Below are 20,352 nucleotides of genomic sequence, written 5' to 3'. Positions count from 1 at the left end.
CGTAAAAATCGGATGAGATTTGGCCGAGTTATAGGGGTAGGAAATTTTGACCCATGTCTATGTACGAATCTTGATGTAAGATTTGGACATGAATTTCGACTAAAAAATCGGTGTCCAGATTTGAATGCCAGATTAATCTAGAGGGAAAACTGTGAAGAAAAAGCCAAACCTCGTTAAAATCGGATGAGATTTGGTCGAGTTATAGGGGTAGGAAATTTTGACCCATGTCTATATACGAATCTTTGGGTAAGATTTTGGCATAAATTTCGACTAAAAAATCGGTATTCAGATTTGAATGCCAAATTAATCTAGAGGGAAAACCGTGAAGAAAAAGCCCAGCCTCGTAAAAATCGGATGAGATTTGGCCGAGTTATAGGGGTAGGAAATTTTGACCCATGTCTATGTACGAATCTTGGGGCTAGATTTGGACATGAATTCCGACTAAAAAATCGGTGTTCAGCTTTGAATGCCAGATTAATCTAGAGGGAAAACCATGAAGAAAAAGCCAAACCTCGTGAAAATCGGATGAGATTTGACCGATTTATGGGGTAGGGACATTTTGACCCATGTCGATGTACGCATATTGGGGTAAGATTTGGACATGAATTTCGACTAAAAAATTGGTGTTCAGATTTGAATGCCAGATTAATCTAGAGGGAAAACTATGAAGAAAAAGCCAAACCTTGTAAAGATCGGATGAGATTTGGCCGAGTTATAGGGGTGGGAAATTTTGACCCATGTCTATATACGAATCTTGGGGTAAGATTTGGACATGAATTTCGACTAAAAAATCGGTGTTCAGATTTGAATGCCAGATTAATCTAGAGAGAAAACTATTAAGAAAAAGCCAAACCTTGTAAAAATCAGATGAGATTTGGCCGAGTTATAGGGGTAGGAAATTTTGACCCATGTCTATGTACGAATCTTGGGGTAAGATTTGGACATGAATTTCAACTAAAAAATCGGTGTTCAGATTTGAATGCCAGATTAATCTAGAGGGAAAACTATTAAGAAAAAGTCAAACCTCGTGAAAATCGGATGAGATTTGGCCGAGTTATGAAGTAGGAAATTTTGACCCATGTCTATGTACGAATCTTGGGGCTAGATTTGGACATGAATTTCGACTAAAAAATCGATGTTCAGATTTGAATGCCAGATTAATCTAGAGGGAAAACTATTAAGAAAAAGCCAAACCTCGTTAAAATCGGATGAGATTTGGCCGAGTTATAGGGGTAGGAAATTTTGACCCATGTCTATGTACGAATCTTGGGGTAAGATTTGGACATGAATTTCGACTAAAAAATCGGTGTTCAGATTTGAATGCCAGATTAATCTAGAGGGAAAACCGTGAAGAAAAAGTCCAACCTCGTAAAAATCGGATGAGATTTGGCCGAGTTATAGGGGTAGGAAGTTTTGACCCATGTCGATGTACGAATCTTGGGGTAAGATTTGGACATGAATTTCGACTAAAAAATCGGTGTCCAGATTTGACTGCCAGATTAATCTAGAGGGAAAACTATGAAGAAAAAGCCAAACCTCGTGAAAATCGGATGAGATTTGACCGATTTATGGGGTAGGGACATTTTGACCCATGTCGATGTACGCATATTGAGGTAAGATTTGGACATGAATTTCGACTAAAAAATCGGTGTTCAGATTTGAATGTCAGATTAATCTAGAGGGCAAACCATGAAGAAAAAGCCAAACCTCGTGAAAATCGGATGAGATTTGACCGATTTATGGGGTAGGGACATTTTGACCCATGTCGAAGTACGAATCTTGGGGTAAGATTTGGACATGAATTTCGACTAAAAAATCGGTGTCCAGATTTGAATGCCAGATTAATCTAGAGGGAAAACTATGAAGAAAAAGCCAAACCTCGTGAAAATCGGATGAGATTTGACCGATTTATGGGGTAGGGACATTTTGACCCATGTCGATGTACGAATCTTGGGGTAAGATTTGGACATGAATTTCGACTAAAAAATCGGTGTTCAGATTTGAATGCCAGATTAATCTAAAGGGAAAACCATGAAGAAAAAGCCAAACCTCGTGAAAATCGGATGAGATTTGACCGATTTATGGGGTAGGGACATTTTGACCCATGTCGATGTACGAATATTGGGGTAAGATTTGGACATGAATTTCGACTAAAAAATCGGTGTTCAGATTTGAATGCCAGATTAATCTAGAGGGAAAACCATGAAGAAAAAGCCAAACCTCGTGAACATCGGATGAGATTTGACCGATTTATGGGGTAGGGACATTTTGACCCATGTCGATGTACGAATCTTGGGGTAAGATTTGTACATGAATTTCGACTAAAAAATCGATGTTCAGATTTGAATGCCAGATTAATCTAGAGGGAAAACTATTAAGAAAAAGCCCAACCTCGTAAAAATCGGATGAGATTTGACCGATTTATGGGGTAGGGACATTTTGACCCATGTCGATGTACGAATCTTGGGGTAAGATTTGGACATGAATTTCGACTAAAAAATCGGTGTCCAGATTTGACTGCCAGATTAATCTAGAGGGAAAACTATGAAGAAAAAGCCAAACCTCGTGAAAATCGGATGAGATTTGACCGATTTATGGGGTAGGGACATTTTGACCCATGTCTATATACGAATCTTTGGGTAAGATTTTGGCATAAATTTCGACTAAAAAATCGGTATTCAGATTTGAATGCCAGATTAATCTAGAGGGAAAACCATGAAGAAAAAGCCAAACCTCGTGAAAATCGGATGAGATTTGACCGATTTATGGGGTAGGGACATTTTGACCCATGTCGACGTACGAATCTTGGGGTAAGATTTGGACATGAATTTCGACTAAAAAATCGGTGTTTAGCTTTGAATGCCAGATCAATCTAGAGGGAAAACCATGAAGAAAAAGCCAAACCTCGTGAAAATCGGATGAGATTTGACCGATTTATGGGGTAGGGACATTTTGACCCATGTCGATGTACGCATATTGGGGTAAGATTTGGACATGAATGTCGACTAAAAAATCGGTGTTCAGATTTGAATGCCAGATTAATCTAGAGGGAAAACTATGAAGAAAAAGCCAAACTTTGTAAAGATCAGATTTGAATGCCAGATTAATCTAGAGGGAAAACTATGAAGAAAAAGCCAAACTTTGTAAAGATCGGATGAGATTTGGCCGAGTAATAGGGGTAGGAAATTTAGACCCATGTCTATATACGAATCTTGGGGTAAGATTTGGACATGAATTTCGACTAAAAAATCGGTGTTCAGCTTTGAATGCCAGATTAATCTAGAGGGAAAACTATGAAGAAAAAGCCAAACCTTGTAAAAATCAGATGAGATTTGACCGATTTATGGGGTAGGGACATTTTGACCCATGTCGATGTACAAATCTTGGGGTAAGATTTGGACATGAATTTCGACTAAAAAATCGGTGTTCAGATTTGAATGCCAGATTAATCTAGAGGGAAAACTATTAAGAAAAAGTCAAACCTCGTGAAAATCGGATGAGATTTGGCCGAGTTATGAAGTAGGAAATTTTGACCCATGTCTATGTACGAATCTTGGGGCTAGATTTGGACATGAATTTCGACTAAAAAATCGATGTTCAGATTTGAATGCCAGATTAATCTAGAGGGAAAACTATTAAGAAAAAGCCAAACCTCGTTAAAATCGGATGAGATTTGACCGATTTATGGGGTAGGGACATTTTGACCCATGTCGATGTACGAATCTTGGGGTAAGATTTGGACATGAATTTCGACTAAAAAATCGGTGTTCAGCTTTGAATGACAGATTAATCTAGAGGGAAAACCATGAAGAAAAAGCCAAACCTCGTGAAAATCGGATGAGATTTGACCGATTTATGGGGTAGGGACATTTTGAACCATGTCGATGTACGCATATTGGGGTAAGATTTGGACATGAATTTCGACTAAAAAATCGGTGTTCAGATTTGAATGCCAGATTAATCTAGAGGGAAAACTATGAAGAAAAAGCCAAACCTTGTAAAGATCGTATGAGATTTGGCCGAGTTATAGGGGTAGGAAATTTTGACCCATGTCTATATACGAATCTTGGGGTAAGATTTGGACATGAATTTCGACTAAAAAATCGGTGTTCAGCTTTGAATGCTAGATTAATCTAGAGGGAAAACTATGAAGAAAAAGCCAAACCTCGTGAAAATCGGATGAGATTTGACCGATTTATGGGGTAGGGACATTTTGACCCATGTCGATGTACGCATATTGAGGTAAGATTTGGACATGAATTTCGACTAAAAAATCGGTGTTCAGATTTGAATGTCAGATTAATCTAGAGGGCAAAAACCTCGTGAAAATCGGATGAGATTTGACCGATTTATGGGGTAGGGACATTTTGACCCATGTCGACGTACGAATCTTGGGGTAAGATTTGGACATGAATTTCGACTAAAAAATCGGTGTCCAGATTTGAATGCCAGATTAATCTAGAGGGAAAACTATGAAGAAAAAGCCAAACCTCGTGAAAATCGGATGAGATTTGACCGATTTATGGGGTAGGGACATTTTGACCCATGTCGATGTACGAATCTTGGGGTAAGATTTGGACATGAATTTCGACTAAAAAATCGGTGTTCAGATTTGAATGCCAGATTAATCTAAAGGGAAAACCATGAAGAAAAAGCCAAACCTCGTGAAAATCGGATGAGATTTTACCGATTTATGGGGTAGGGACATTTTGACCCATGTCGATGTACGAATATTGGGGTAAGATTTGGACATGAATTTCGACTAAAAAATCGGTGTTCAGATTTGAATGCCAGATTAATCTAGAGGGAAAACCATTAAGAAAAAGCCAAACCTCGTGAACATCGGATGAGATTTGACCGATTTATGGGGTAGGGACATTTTGACCCATGTCGATGTACGAATCTTGGGGTAAGATTTGGACATGAATTTCGACTAAAAAATCGATGTTCAGATTTGAATGCCAGATTAATCTAGAGGGAAAACTATTAAGAAAAAGCCCAACCTCGTAAAAATCGGATGAGATTTGACCGATTTATGGGGTAGGGACATTTTGACCCATGTCGATGTACGAATCTTGGGGTAAGATTTGGACATGAATTTCGACTAAAAAATCGGTGTCCAGATTTGACTGCCAGATTAATCTAGAGGGAAAACTATGAAGAAAAAGCCAAACCTCGTGAAAATCGGATGAGATTTGACCGATTTATGGGGTAGGGACATTTTGACCCATGTCGATGTACGAATCTTGGGGTAAGATTTGGACATGAATTTCGACTAAAAAATCGGTGTTCAGATTTGAATGCCAGATTAATCTAAAGGGAAAACCATGAAGAAAAAGCCAAACCTCGTGAAAATCGGATGAGATTTGACCGATTTATGGGGTAGGGACATTTTGACCCATGTCGATGTACGAATATTGGGGTAAGATTTGGACATGAATTTCGACTAAAAAATCGGTGTTCAGATTTGAATGCCAGATTAATCTAGAGGGAAAACCATGAAGAAAAAGCCAAACCTCGTGAAAATCGGATGAGATTTGACCGATTTATGGGGTAGGGACATTTTGACCCATGTCGATGTACGAATCTTGGGGTAAGATTTGGACATGAATTTCGACTAAAAAATCGGTGTTCAGATTTGAATGCCAGATTAATCTAAAGGGAAAACCATGAAGAAAAAGCCAAACCTCGTGAAAATCGGATGAGATTTGACCGATTTATGGGGTAGGGACATTTTGACCCATGTCGATGTACGAATATTGGGGTAAGATTTGGACATGAATTTCGACTAAAAAATCGGTGTTCAGATTTGAATGCCAGATTAATCTAGAGGGAAAACCGTGAAGAAAAAGCCAAACCTCGTGAAAATCGGATGAGATTTGACCGATTTATGGGGTAGGGACATTTTGACCCATGTCGACGTACGAATCTTGGGGTAAGATTTGGACATGAATTTCGACTAAAAAATCGGTGTCCAGATTTGAATGCCAGATTAATCTAGAGGGAAAACTATGAAGAAAAAGCCAAACCTCGTGAAAATCGGATGAGATTTGACCGATTTATGGGGTAGGGACATTTTGACCCATGTCGATGTACGAATCTTGGGGTAAGATTTGGACATGAATTTCGACTAAAAAATCGGTGTTCAGATTTGAATGCCAGATTAATCTAAAGGGAAAACCATGAAGAAAAAGCCAAACCTCGTGAAAATCGGATGAGATTTGACCGATTTATGGGGTAGGGACATTTTGACCCATGTCGATGTACGAATATTGGGGTAAGATTTGGACATGAATTTCGACTAAAAAATCGGTGTTCAGATTTGAATGCCAGATTAATCTAGAGGGAAAACCATGAAGAAAAAGCCAAACCTCGTGAAAATCGGATGAGATTTGACCGATTTATGGGGTAGGGACATTTTGACCCATGTCGATGTACGAATCTTGGGGTAAGATTTGGACATGAATTTCGACTAAAAAATCGGTGTTTAGCTTTGAATGCCAGATCAATCTAGAGGGAAAACCATGAAGAAAAAGCCAAACCTCGTGAAAATCGGATGAGATTTGACCGTTTTATGGGGTAGGGACATTTTGACCCATGTCGATGTACGCATATTGGGGTAAGATTTGGACATGAATGTCGACTAAAAAATCGGTGTTCAGATTTGAATGCCAGATTAATCTAGAGGGAAAACTATGAAGAAAAAGCCAAACTTTGTAAAGATAGGATGAGATTTGGCCGAGTAATAGGGGTAGGAAATTTAGACCCATGTCTATATACGAATCTTGGGGTAAGATTTGGACATGAATTTCGACTAAAAAATCGGTGTTCAGCTTTGAATGCCAGATTAATCTAGAGGGAAAACTATGAAAAAAAGCCAAACCTTGTAAAAATCAGATGAGATTTGACCGATTTATGGGGTAGGGACATTTTGACCCATGTCGATGTACGAATCTTGGGGTAAGATTTGGACATGAATTTCGACTAAAAAATCGGTGTTCAGATTTGAATGCCAGATTAATCTAGAGGGAAAACTATTAAGAAAAAGTCAAACCTCGTGAAAATCGGATGAGATTTGGCCGAGTTATGAAGTAGGAAATTTTGACCCATGTCTATGTACGAATCTTGGGGCTAGATTTGGACATGAATTTCGACTAAAAAATCGATGTTCAGATTTGAATGCCAGATTAATCTAGAGGGAAAACTATTAAGAAAAAGCCAAACCTCGTTAAAATCGGATGAGATTTGACCGATTTATGGGGTAGGGACATTTTGACCCATGTCGATGTACGAATCTTGGGGTAAGATTTGGACATGAATTTCGACTAAAAAATCGGTGTTCAGCTTTGAATGACAGATTAATCTAGAGGGAAAACCATGAAGAAAAAGCCAAACCTCGTGAAAATCGGATGAGATTTGACCGATTTATGGGGTAGGGACATTTTGAACCATGTCGATGTACGCATATTGGGGTAAGATTTGGACATGAATTTCGACTAAAAAATCGGTGTTCAGATTTGAATGCCAGATTAATCTAGAGGGAAAACTATGAAGAAAAAGCCAAACCTTGTAAAGATCGTATGAGATTTGGCCGAGTTATAGGGGTAGGAAATTTTGACCCATGTCTATATACGAATCTTGGGGTAAGATTTGGACATGAATTTCGACTAAAAAATCGGTGTTCAGCTTTGAATGCTAGATTAATCTAGAGGGAAAACTATGAAGAAAAAGCCAAACCTCGTGAAAATCGGATGAGATTTGACCGATTTATGGGGTAGGGACATTTTGACCCATGTCGATGTACGCATATTGAGGTAAGATTTGGACATGAATTTCGACTAAAAAATCGGTGTTCAGATTTGAATGTCAGATTAATCTAGAGGGAAAACCATGAAGAAAAAGCCAAACCTCGTGAACATCGGATGAGATTTGACCGATTTATGGGGTAGGGACATTTTGACCCATGTCTATATACGAATCTTTGGGTAAGATTTTGGCATAAATTTCGACTAAAAAATCGGTATTCAGATTTGAATGCCAGATTAATCTAGAGGGAAAACTATTAAGAAAAAGCCAAACCTCGTTAAAATCGGATGAGATTTGGCCGAGTTATAGGGGTAGGAAATTTTGACCCATGTCTATGTACGAATCTTGGGGTAAGATTTGGACATGAATTTCGACTAAAAAATCGGTGTTCAGATTTGAATGCCAGATTAATCTAGAGGGAAAACCGTGAAGAAAAAGTCCAACCTCGTAAAAATCGGATGAGATTTGGCCGAGTTATAGGGGTAGGAAGTTTTGACCCATGTCGATGTACGAATCTTGGGGTAAGATTTGGACATGAATTTCGACTAAAAAATCGGTGTCCAGATTTGACTGCCAGATTAATCTAGAGGGAAAACTATGAAGAAAAAGCCAAACCTCGTGAAAATCGGATGAGATTTGACCGATTTATGGGGTAGGGACATTTTGACCCATGTCGATGTACGCATATTGAGGTAAGATTTGGACATGAATTTCGACTAAAAAATCGGTGTTCAGATTTGAATGTCAGATTAATCTAGAGGGCAAACCATGAAGAAAAAGCCAAACCTCGTGAAAATCGGATGAGATTTGACCGATTTATGGGGTAGGGACATTTTGACCCATGTCGACGTACGAATCTTGGGGTAAGATTTGGACATGAATTTCGACTAAAAAATCGGTGTCCAGATTTGAATGCCAGATTAATCTAGAGGGAAAACTATGAAGAAAAAGCCAAACCTCGTGAAAATCGGATGAGATTTGACCGATTTATGGGGTAGGGACATTTTGACCCATGTCGATGTACGAATCTTGGGGTAAGATTTGGACATGAATTTCGACTAAAAAATCGGTGTTCAGATTTGAATGCCAGATTAATCTAGAGGGAAAACCATGAAGAAAAAGCCAAACCTCGTGAAAATCGGATGAGATTTGACCGATTTATGGGGTAGGGACATTTTGACCCATGTCGATGTACGAATCTTGGGGTAAGATTTGGACATGAATTTCGACTAAAAAATCGGTGTTTAGCTTTGAATGCCAGATCAATCTAGAGGGAAAACCATGAAGAAAAAGCCAAACCTCGTGAAAATCGGATGAGATTTGACCGATTTATGGGGTAGGGACATTTTGACCCATGTCGATGTACGCATATTGGGGTAAGATTTGGACATGAATGTCGACTAAAAAATCGGTGTTCAGATTTGAATGCCAGATTAATCTATGAAGAAAAAGCCAAACTTTGTAAAGATCGGATGAGATTTGGCCGAGTAATAGGGGTAGGAAATTTAGACCCATGTCTATATACGAATCTTGGGGTAAGATTTGGACATGAATTTCGACTAAAAAATCGGTGTTCAGCTTTGAATGCCAGAAATCAGAAATGCATGTGCACATATATGTATGCATGCATTTTTGTTTGTTTTCTAATGCAAAACGCGGTCCAAGCCTATTTGTCGCTAAACTGCAATTTTAAATAAAACTCATTCCTACCAAGGGCTCTACTCCTCGATTCTCATGAATTCAAGTAGGCCCTGCAGTTTTTGATGCATTTTTAGTAAGTGCCTGACAAGTGTGTTGGTGATACAATCAGGGAGAGTACGATTGTAGGTATGTATGCATGTATGTGTGTATGTATGTGTGTATGTATGTGTGTATGTATGTGTGTATGTATGTGTGTATGTATATGTGTATGTGTGTGTGTATGTATGTATGTATGTATGTATGTATGTATGTATGTGTGTGTGTATGTATGTGTGTATGGATGCATGTATGTATGTATGTGTGTATGTATGTATGTATGCATGTATGTATGCATGTATGTATGCATGTATGCATGTATACATGTATGTATGTATGTGTGCATGTATGTATGTACGTATTTATGCACTTATGTATGTATGCAATGGCTAGATCGACTCTGCTATTGATGCCGATCAATAATATAGTTACTCTATGGGATCAGAAATGCCGTCTGCCACGTGTTACGTACATGTGCCCAATGCCATGATTCCCCTTTTGTATACATTTTCAAGTGGGCTAGGGTATAAATAGCATCTGCCTTAGCCACGCCTCTGCGCCCATCGTATTAACGACTTTTGCATATTGAAAATGTTCTGCCAGCAAAATGTGACAAAGTTTTCAACGACTTTGTCGTTGACGACGGCATTTGCCAGCCACTGCCACAGCCACAGTCCCAGCTACTGCCACAGTTTCTGGCCGAATGCCAACTGCCAACTGGCATGGAGCTGTGCTCATGTGTGTGTCTCGTTTCGTCTGATGGCATCAGGTAGACCCGGACTAGGCTTCAATTAAAATGTCCACACAAATTGCTTTTTTGTTTGCAAATAAACAGAAGCTCGTTGCACAGCCGCCTCGCAGGTGCTTCAAGCCACAAAAATCTATACTAAATATATGTTAGCAGATGCCACAAACTTTGCCTGCCACCAATAATGATGATGATGATGATGATTGTGATGATGATGATGATGATGGTGATGACAATGTTGATGATGTTCAATAAATATGCTCGAGTAGAGAAAGCAAATTTAGCCGCTTGAGTTTTAATTAGCCACAAATGGGAATATGGCTACATGTCAAAATATAAATGTATTACAATTAAGCAGATCAAGAGCATAGTGTGTGACAGACTAATAGATACTCTGTACAGCAATCAGCCTCCAAATGAGTTGCCTTTAGTTCTAGCGGCAACTAAGTTGGGCTATTCATGTCCCACAGAAATGCCTGTACTTATCATAAAGTATTCAAAATTTCGTACAGTGTATTAGTAGTAATTAATTATTAAAATTAAATTTTCACAGCCAAAAATTGTTGCGTGTCTGCCTTTGATATAAGTTATAAATGCATTGCATATTTAATTGTTTGGCAATTCATTTGGCATTCAAAAGTTTTTAATCAATACTGAAATGATATGTGAATTTCTTGCAGTGCACGTGTACCACAGCAGGTGTCTTTCTGTTCAGTTCAACTGACTTTTGCTCAACTTTATGAAGTCGGCTCGCAAATGGTTTGGTCTAGTTTCAAGTGCAGCTGTTGGTTTAGGGCCACATTTAATAAGTTGTAACCCGCTTCTTGTTCTAGCTGCGGTGTTTCTTATTGTTATTGTGGCAGCTACTTTGCCATGTAAATTAACGGTTAAATTGTGGCGACAATGCGACCGCGTGGAGCTGAGCTAACAGGGTGCAGAAAAGGAGGAAAGCCTCACACCGCGCACAGCTGTAAGTGAGACAAAGGCTCACACGGCAGGCACACACACATACACAGATACAAAAACACACAAACAATGCACACAGACAATGCACACACACACGCACACTCATTGTGCGGCTTAGTTCGAGTGAAAGTTTATAGCAGGTCGTATTGAATAATTAACTTTTATTGATCGCGATTGCGCATACAAGCACACATAAGCATACACATGCCCACACACAACACACCCACACTCGCACCCACAGCAAGACAGACAGTAGCTTCCCTTACAAGTTTATTAGTTTACAGGCTTTGTTTGGCGCCAGTTGTGGGACATAAAAGGCTTGTGCATGGCCATTGTTAACAAGTCAGCGTGTGCTCGAGTCGGCAGTGCATGACTAGCAGATACCCTCAAGTTGCCTCTACAGAGCATTCTAGCTTCCTTTCATATATGCATGGAATGAAAAGCAGCTGTGCTTCTTCATGCCCTTCCCCCTCCTCTGCTAGCTATGTGTTTCTGCTTAACTTCGGTGCTTATAGTCCGATCTTTATGAAGATTTAAATTTGAATTGCACTTTAATATGGCACCAAAATTTAATCTCAAACCAAAACGCAAGAGATAAGAGATAAACTCCGAGCTATACTCCTAAGTATTTATCGATTTTTATCGATTTCATGGAGACTTGTCTCTCGATCTTTTAAATTCTGAGACATACTCACAAAAATTTCATAGGATCTTGTCTCGCGATCTAAGAAGCTTCGAGATATAGACATCGATTTTTATCCATTTCATATCGATAACAAAACAAGCCTGATCTGTGGTGGAGCTCATATAATCTTTGATGAACGGAAGACGCAGCCCTGATCAAGCCCTGGTCGAATATGCCTTCTGCTATCTGTTACATGCACATGCACAAAACATGATACCCTTTTTACCCATTTGCAATGAGCTCGTGGTATAAAAATACCCGACACTTGATTATGTTTATAAGTACACAACTGTGCAAGTGTGTGTATTAGTGTACATGTGTGTGTGTGTGTGCAATGTTTATTCAGTTGTTGGGCGCTAATAAAGTTAATGTGCCCGCTAAATTGCTGGCCCTGACTTGTGGCTGGCCCTCGGATGACCCGCTCGAAGTGCGCTAATTGCCTTTTAAGCTGTTGTTGACTTAATTCTCAGGCGGCTTTGCCTTTGGCATAGTTTACCCTGGTCTGATATGGGCTGAGATTGTGTTCCAAAGATGTTGCCAGTGTGTGGCACGAAATACACAAGGGAATTGTCCGTTGAGAGCTCAACAGCTGCTTATCAATCAATAAGGCTTGATGGGTTTTGGATAGGCTAATGATAGTGCCAAGGTTGCTCTGCAACCGGTGCGAACCCTTAAATCCACTTTCAATTCAAAAAGTTTTTTAGAAAAACTAGTTGAGTGTGTCCGACTACCAGATACCCCGAACTAAGCGTCAAGCTGCCGTTTTCAACATTCTAATACCCTAAATCTTAAGCTGGCCGGCTTGAGGTGAATGTTGGCCTAGACTGCACAGGTACTCTGTTTGAAGAGCCTCTCGGCTATCAATAGCTGACTTTGCGAGGCCTTGTCCTCAGTCTGCAGCTATAACATCTTGAGAATTATAAGCAACGAATGTGCGACAAAGCTTGCAAAGCCAAATCCTAGTCTTGAGTGCTTACTCCTGCGACATACACTGTGTTTGCGAAAGAGCATATAGGCTCTAACATATACATACATATATATACAGATAATCAGCTGTGCGTCTGCTTCATATGGCCTCTCTGTATGTAAGGGAAACGTGACCCTTAATAACTTGGCTATATATAGTTCGATTTTCAAAAGAGTTTCAGGGCTTACATGAGACTTACAGAAGTGCGTATATACCAAAGCGCAAGTTTCTAACTTTAAGAATGCCCTTTTCTCACATTTTTGGAGGAATAGAGAAAAACTAGTCAAAAAGTGAAAAGTTTTGAATATCCTTGTTTGATATATCTAGCCCTTCTAGTTTTAAAGTTATGCTTCAAATATCTATATCTCTATCTATATATATAAGAACTTCATATAAATATTATATTATATTAGAAATATAAGTATTTCGTTTGATATATGCAGACCTTATGCCTGGGCTCGAGCTTTTAGGTTAGCATTAAACGAAAATATGATTTCATGGCGTTAAACCCTTGAGTTTCTGGCTGTGGAAACCCAGCTGAAGAACCCATTATTTAAAAAGCACTGGTTCAAACCCTGTGTGCCCAGCCATAGACATTTAATTTCTTACCGGGCTGAGCTGGAATTGCCGTGTAAGCTTAAGCTGTTAGCTTGCTCTCAATCCACAGTAAAGCCTGCCTAAGGGCGCAATCATAAGGCGGAACTGCCAAATATTTGACTAAGACTTGCACTGAAAGCAATTCGCGAAAAGCAAATGTTGAAAAGTGCGCTGCCAACTGTTGGCTAAGAGCGACGGCAAACTGATTAAATATCCGGCCCACATGCGCGCATGTTAGGCTCGAGGAGTCAGCATAAATGCGAATACTTGTAGAGGGAAAATGTAATTTGAACAACAAAGCAAACAGCAGCAGAGCAGCAGAGCTTAAGCGCTTTCAGGATAAAGGGACGAACAGGACGTCGAGCAGGCGGCAGGTGGCAGGTGGCAGGTGAAACAAAAGCCGCGCCGCGCTCTGCCTCAACAGGATGCATACGGCATCTCGGGGACAATGCCAGGCAATGCACTAGAATTGCATTTGCTTTGCGGTCGGGTTGACAACTTACCTCGTAGCGCGTGTCGATTTCAGGTAACTTCTCCAGAAACTCCTCAACCATGTTGGCCAGCACGTGCGCGCAGCACAACACACACACACACAGGCACACACACACACACAAGTCAATCAATGCAACTAATTAAAGCTGAAACACCTGTTGTTGTTATTGTTGCGCTTCTTTTTGCTTTTGAAAGAATGCATTTGTTTGATTTGGTATTTGATTTGCACAGTTTGTTATTGTTGTCCGACTTTTGATTGTCTTGTAATAATGTTTTTTTATTTGCTTGGTCACTTGCCACATGCCACTTGCCACTTGCCACTTGATTTTGGGCGCTATTTTTAGCACATGTACACACAGCTACGTCGAAAGCAACAGCAACAGCAGCAGCCAAAGAAACGGCCGTGTGTGCGACAGATTGTTGGCAACAAACGCTGCACGTTCACCGTTCAGCACTAACAACAAACTGCAGAAAAACAAAACATTTTATAGGCGGCCGAGGCAGCTCGCAGCACGAAGAGCACACACAGACGAGCAGCAGCAGCAGCAGCAGCAGACCAGCAGAGCCGAGACCAAGTGCTAAAAAAAAGAATATATATATATATATGGCGAATAAGAGAAATGGCCAGCCCAAAAGCCAGAAGTTCGAGCGCAGCAGCGGAAACTGTAGCATACTTATGAGCGCCGGCGCGCTGCTGCAGGGGCAACGACTCCTGCGCTGCGAGAGTGTGCGTGCGTGTGCTGGCGTGCGCGCGCGTGTGTGTGTGTGGAATTTCGTACTCCGCAACTTGACACACATTTAAAGTTTCGGGCGAGCTTTTAGAGCAAACAGCATCCAAAACAGAGCAAATTTTTAGCACAACTCAAGCAACAACATGTGGAACGCAACTGTTGAAGCTGAAGCTGCAGCTGCAACTGAAGTTGTGCGCCTATGTGTGTGTGTGTGTGTTTGGGGCATGCAGCATGTTGTTTGCATCCACTTGTAAATAATTTGCAGCTAACGAAGGCGGCGCCCACACTTAAAGCAGGCAGCAGGCCTGTTCTCACAGTTCTTGTTCCTGTTTGCCTTGTTGTTGTTCCTGTTTTTCTTGTTGTTTCTCTTTTTTTTGTTGTTGTTTTAGTTTGCCTTAGTCAGTTAAGCGGCAAACACTGAGCGCCACTCGTGCCACATTGTTTTAGCCGGGCCGACCAAAAATAACAGTTATATAGCATGAAATCTTAGCTAAACAAGGCTCTATCAAAATGCAATGTGAGTAAAATTTTAAGTAGAGATGCTTTGAGAGCAAATGGTTCGCCCGTGTGGTTCGCGGGCATTATAGAATACGACCACAGCATGTCATCGCTTGTCGTACGAGGCGACTAAAAGAGACACTTTTCGAATGTCCTGCTGGGCCAGCTGCGCCTTGAGCAGTTCCTTGCTCGATTATCTTGCGCACTTTTTCTCCTCTGATAGCTAAAGGCAATCAAAGTGGAGCCTTGAGTAAAGCAACAACTAGATATTATTCTGAAGTCGGCTAACTCTTAAGAGACGAGCAGACAAATAAAGAACGCAGCCGCAGGGACAATTTCCAAAAGAAGCTTGGCTTCGCTTCGCTTCGGCTTGAATCAAAGCCCACAAGGTATCCGCATTTTTTATATTTTCTAGCCAAGAGCTTTTTGTGCTTTCCTTGGAAACACTCTTACTTAAAAGCGTGCCTTTATCGTGCTTTTGAGGCACGAGCATTCGTGTCTGTTTCGTGATTCTTGGCAAAAGAACCGAAGCACGAACCTAGCTCAGCTCTAAATGATGTCAATATAACTATTTTCGCCTCATCTTTTGAAGAACGCAATAAAAATTGATTCATTACTTGTTTCCATCAAAACTTTTCTGAATACTTCACTTTTTTCAGCTTATAAATGAAAGTTTATTAATGAGAATAGTTTTTCTAGAAACAAGTTCTAGACAAAAGTTTACTGCATTCTACAATATAAATAGTCCAACATCGATATCAACTAGGGATAAGTCAGGTTTTCCTTTTTCAAGGATACCTATGCTCAGGCCTCAAAAGGGCTAAGCAATAAATACAATAAAAATACAACTATTTAAGTTAAATCTCTAAATTAAGTGTTATATCAGAAACATCTCAGCTGGCAGCAAACTTACCAATACCATTGTGAAGAAAGCCTGCCGGGTTTTTAGTCTCAGGCAAAGGAAATTCCAAAAAGTGTCCTGTTCTTATGTCCGTACGCGCTGACCACTAAGCGCACACTAAACGTGTTGAATGCAACAATTTGTGGCAAAAAGACACGCAACCACACTTCATTAGCACGCTGAAAAGGCCAAAGGACGACGCACGCTCCCATGGCGGGGGCGTGTCAAAGTCAAAGGCTACCGACGGCAAAAACAAACCTTTAGCGCATGCACCTAAAATCGAATGCAAGGCATGTGTCTGTGTGTGTATGTGTGTGTGTGCGCGCGTGTGTGTGTTGTTTGTTCAACGTGGCGTATGAAATGATTAGTTGAAATTTTTGCATGTCCTTGTGAGCAGCTGTTAAAAAGTGCGGCGTTCAGGCTTTTAGTGAATAATTTATGTGCTTCGCCTATTTGACAGCATTTTGTGACGGCTGCATTTGCATTTTCATCAATTCAATTTACCCCAATTTTTCACATTTTCATTGTTTAAATATGCCGCGCACTGAAAACATTCAAAAGCTGCGTGTTCTGCAATGTACACTTTTAGTACACTATCTGATACACTGCTTGACAAGCGGTGTGCGAAGCAGTGCTTTTTATTTGAAATTCAACTTCGAATGCAAACTTTTAAGGACTGTGTAGGACTGTGTGCTATATGATGAACATGCTTGTTTCGCGGCATGCAAAGCAGTGCAGTGATTTTTGAAAGTCAACTTTTAATACAAACTTTCAAGTGCACATGTGCTGTCTACCAAACAGTTTAATTTTAATTAAAGTCAACATCTATGCTTATTTTTGTTAATCAGTCTGATGAACTTTTAAAATATCAAACCTCTAGGTAAACGCCTTTCTAACGTCACATTTATTTTCGGTTTTCAAATGTTGCGCGCAATGCAAGCATTCATAAGCTGAGTGTTTTGCCGTAGGCATCACGCTTAAGGATTGTAGTATTTAGTACACTCTTGTAGTATTTAGTACACAATGCTGTTATGCCTGCCAAGCAGTGAACATTTGAATAAACTGACAAATTATTTGGCGCCATAGTAAGCAGTGCACTTTCAATTCAAACTCAAATTCAAATATTTATGTCCGTTTTATTTCATCTTTGACATTGTACAATTTGTAAGTTTTTGTTTTCTTTCATATATGTATGTGTATGTATATATAATTTCTGACAAACTTGAACATTTAGTTAATTTCATTACACATTTATAAATTTCATTTGTTACAAATTTTCTCTTTCGTTCGTTCAATTCATTCTCCCTTTTGATATTTGTGTTAACGTTCCTGGCTTAAATGTTCCCTTTATTTTGTAACTCACTTTTTGCATTTGTTGTTATTCAATTATACCTATTACACTTTGAATAAAATTAGATAGTTATTTGTTATAGACGAATACAAAAAATACATTATTGGTAAATTGACGCCGACATTCGACATTCGATTTACTAAGTACGCTCAACAGATTTCCATATGACATTCCATTAATATACATAATAAATTAAACAATTTATTACATTTTATCAGACTAAACATTTTGTTTTACGCTATGTCATGTTTTGCTAGAGTTTTACATTTCTTTATATATATATTCAAATATATATATATATATATATATATTAAATATTCAGATTAAAACACTTTTAGCTTAAGATCTTGGTATTATTACATGCTATTGTTGTTGTTGTTGTTGCTTAGTTTTAAGAGTTGTGCTTAAATATGCGCATATACGAATGTGTGTTTGTAGCAGTATGTGTGTGTGTGTGTATTTATCACCCGGAGAGGCTTTTGAATGTTTGTCTTATCGTTAGCTTTATCGTAATGCTTCAGTTATGCTATCATATATGATATACGAATGATTGTAGGCAGGTGGTTGGTGGTTCACTTGACTTCAACTTGAACTCTTCTCCTCACTTCATCTTCTTCCCTTCTCCTCTGACAAATGCTAACTAAGTTTATTAATTCATAATCTAATTGCTAGAGCCTAGGTTAACAACTTAATTTAAAAGAGAAACCCTGAACTTAAGGAAAAAAAAAAAAAAAAACAGCCAAAACAAACTCTCATTTCAATTCATGCTTGAAGCTAGCTCAAGCCCGTCTCTTGGGCCGACTCCTCGTTTCTTTGGGTGCCATTTTGTGCCACATGCAGCTGCCACAGGCGCCTTATCTGCTCGGGCGAGATGCTGTGGCCCGTAAACAGAAACTCCAGCTGGTTGGGATCGCTTCGCCCGCTGAGCAGACGCTCACACGCCGATTCGTAAAGGACATACGGTTTCAGCGTGGTGATCGTTGTGTTCGTCTGCTGGGCCAGTACGCCGGTTATGTGTACATCGTCCACCCAAAAGTAGCCGGCATGCTGGGCGGCCTGATAGAGGCGCTGCACCACGTCCGGCGAGTAGACAATCGCAAAGCCCGGACAATACGGCGGATAATAGTCGCCGGCGAACTCTTTAAAGCTGACGCGCCACTTGGACTGCAAATGGCAAAGGAATAGGAATTAGTTTGGATTGGAATCTCTTAGATATGGCTACTTACGCGATAGGAGCGCTTCACTCGGGACCTCAGCTCGGGCCGGCAGAAGAGCAGATCGTGCGGCTGCTGGAGCAGTCCACGCAGCGAGCTGGAATTGGTGCGATTCGTGTTGGACAGCAGCTGGATGAGAAGCGGCGTATTCACATAGACATCGTCGTCCACCTTAATCAACAGTTGGGCGTGCGAGCAGCTGCTGTTGAACCACTTAAAGGCCATCACATGCTTGTAGGTCATGTTGCGGTACGCATCCTGAAAGTTGCCCTGCACCATGTCCGCGTGTCGCACATTCTCCTGCTCCAGGGCCAGCTGCAGCTGTTGATCCGCCTGCGACACGGCGCCCAGCAGAAAGACAACACGCAGCGGCATTGGGGCAGACGTCATGCTCGATCCGCCCCACGTTTCGCGTATCAGCGAGCGTTTTTCGGCATTCCACGGCGCTGTGTGCACCAGGATAAGCGCCTGGATGTGCGACTCACAGGCAGGCTGTGCCATCAGATATGCAAAGTGATGCAGATCGATCAGCTGGCTGGCATCCGAGGGTAACTGCGTGGCTGAAGCTGGCGGAGACGACGGCGACGACGCTGAGAGCGGAGCTGACGGCGATCGACTGGCCGCAGTGGGCATGGGGGCGGGCGTGGCCGCGTTGTCTAGACTAACTAGGCTAGGGCTATAATAATAATAACTACTAAGGTTGCTAATAAGTTGCTGAGTGCGACTAGGGTCGTGTATTTGGTTTGGTTTACTGCCATTGGCACTCGGTTGCGTTTGCTGCTGCATTTGTGTGGCTGGTATCACAGAGCTGACGGCGTATGCCTCCTCCGTGTCCGGCTGGTGCACGGCGATCAGCCAAATGCCGAATGCCAGAAAGAAGCAGATGAACAGAAAGCGTTTCACCATCATTCTAATGCTGTTCCAGCCGCTGTTGCTGCTGTTGTTGTTGTTGTTGTTGTGGTTTCTGAAGCGATTAACTGCATCCATTGGGCTGCGCATCGTTTTGTACTTTGCCATCTTTCTGTGCGCACCTCAAACGGAAGCGTTTTCTGCGTGGCTTTGCCATTTAATTGACAATCGATGTGGCTGCAACGGGACAAAGTAAAAAAAAAAAAAAACAAAAAATATAACATTAATTGAATTACACACAATTACAGTGAAAACTCTCTAAGGGGGAGGCGAGCACGTAATCTGCAGTTGCATATTTTGTTTCATGATTCAGTCAGGAAAACTGACTTAAACGTTTCCCACTCTTTTTTTTTCAATTTCCTGTATAATTTATATATTTGCTTATTTATTATACCCTGGAACCCATTAAAAATGGGTATAAGGGCATATTGTATTTGTGCAAAATCCAAATGTATGTAACCGGCAGAAGGAAGCATCTCCGACCCCATAAAGTATATATATTCTTGATCAGCATCAATAGCCGACTCGATCTAGCCATGTCCGTCTGTCCGTCCGTATGTCTGTCCGTATGTCTGTCCGTCCGTCCGTCCGTATGTATGAACGCAAGGATCTCAGAACCTATAAGAGCTAGAGAGGGAGACATCTGCGCATAGAGGGAGACATCTGCGACTCTTTATAATAAATATATATTTCTAGATCAGGCTGAGTTGACAAGTCTATCCGTCAGTCTTTCCGTCCGTCTGCCCTTCC

At 40.6% G+C, this 20,352-nt stretch overlaps 2 protein-coding genes across 6 annotated transcripts in view; both read right to left on the bottom strand.

The window, feature by feature from the left end:
- The window catches only part of LOC115766967 (band 7 protein AGAP004871), a 56,120-nt gene extending 39,912 nt beyond the window's left edge, over positions 1–16,208 (bottom strand). For 2 of the 5 annotated variants that reach the window (XM_030711059.1, XM_030711060.1), the window contains exon 1: positions 14,010–14,161. In XM_030711059.1, the coding sequence (XP_030566919.1) occupies positions 14,010–14,060 (51 nt within the window). In that variant the 5' untranslated portion in view covers positions 14,061–14,161. Of the gene's footprint in view, positions 1–14,009; positions 14,162–16,140 lie in introns of those variants that run through there. The other 3 variants (XM_030711056.1, XM_030711054.1, XM_030711055.1) reach the window with 3 other exon arrangements.
- A 1,077-nt stretch (positions 16,209–17,285) lies between these two features.
- The window catches only part of LOC115766976 (beta-1,3-galactosyltransferase 1), a 17,718-nt gene continuing 14,651 nt past the window's right edge, over positions 17,286–20,352 (bottom strand). Inside the window, exons 2-3 of the mRNA XM_030711071.1 lie at positions 18,706–19,779; positions 17,286–18,643 (exon numbers count right to left, since the gene is read on the bottom strand). Of these exons, the coding sequence (XP_030566931.1) occupies positions 18,254–18,643; positions 18,706–19,710 (1,395 nt within the window). The 5' untranslated portion in view covers positions 19,711–19,779 and the 3' untranslated portion in view covers positions 17,286–18,253. The remainder of the gene's footprint in view (positions 18,644–18,705; positions 19,780–20,352) is intronic.

Source organism: Drosophila novamexicana, unplaced genomic scaffold, assembly GCF_003285875.2.
Source record: "Drosophila novamexicana strain 15010-1031.04,08,12 unplaced genomic scaffold, DnovRS2.1 tig00001292-arrow-arrow-pilon, whole genome shotgun sequence".
NCBI lineage: Eukaryota > Metazoa > Arthropoda > Insecta > Diptera > Drosophilidae > Drosophila > Drosophila novamexicana.
The sequence above is the reverse complement of the archived record's forward strand: the minus strand, read 5'-3'. Positions and strand labels throughout refer to the sequence as shown.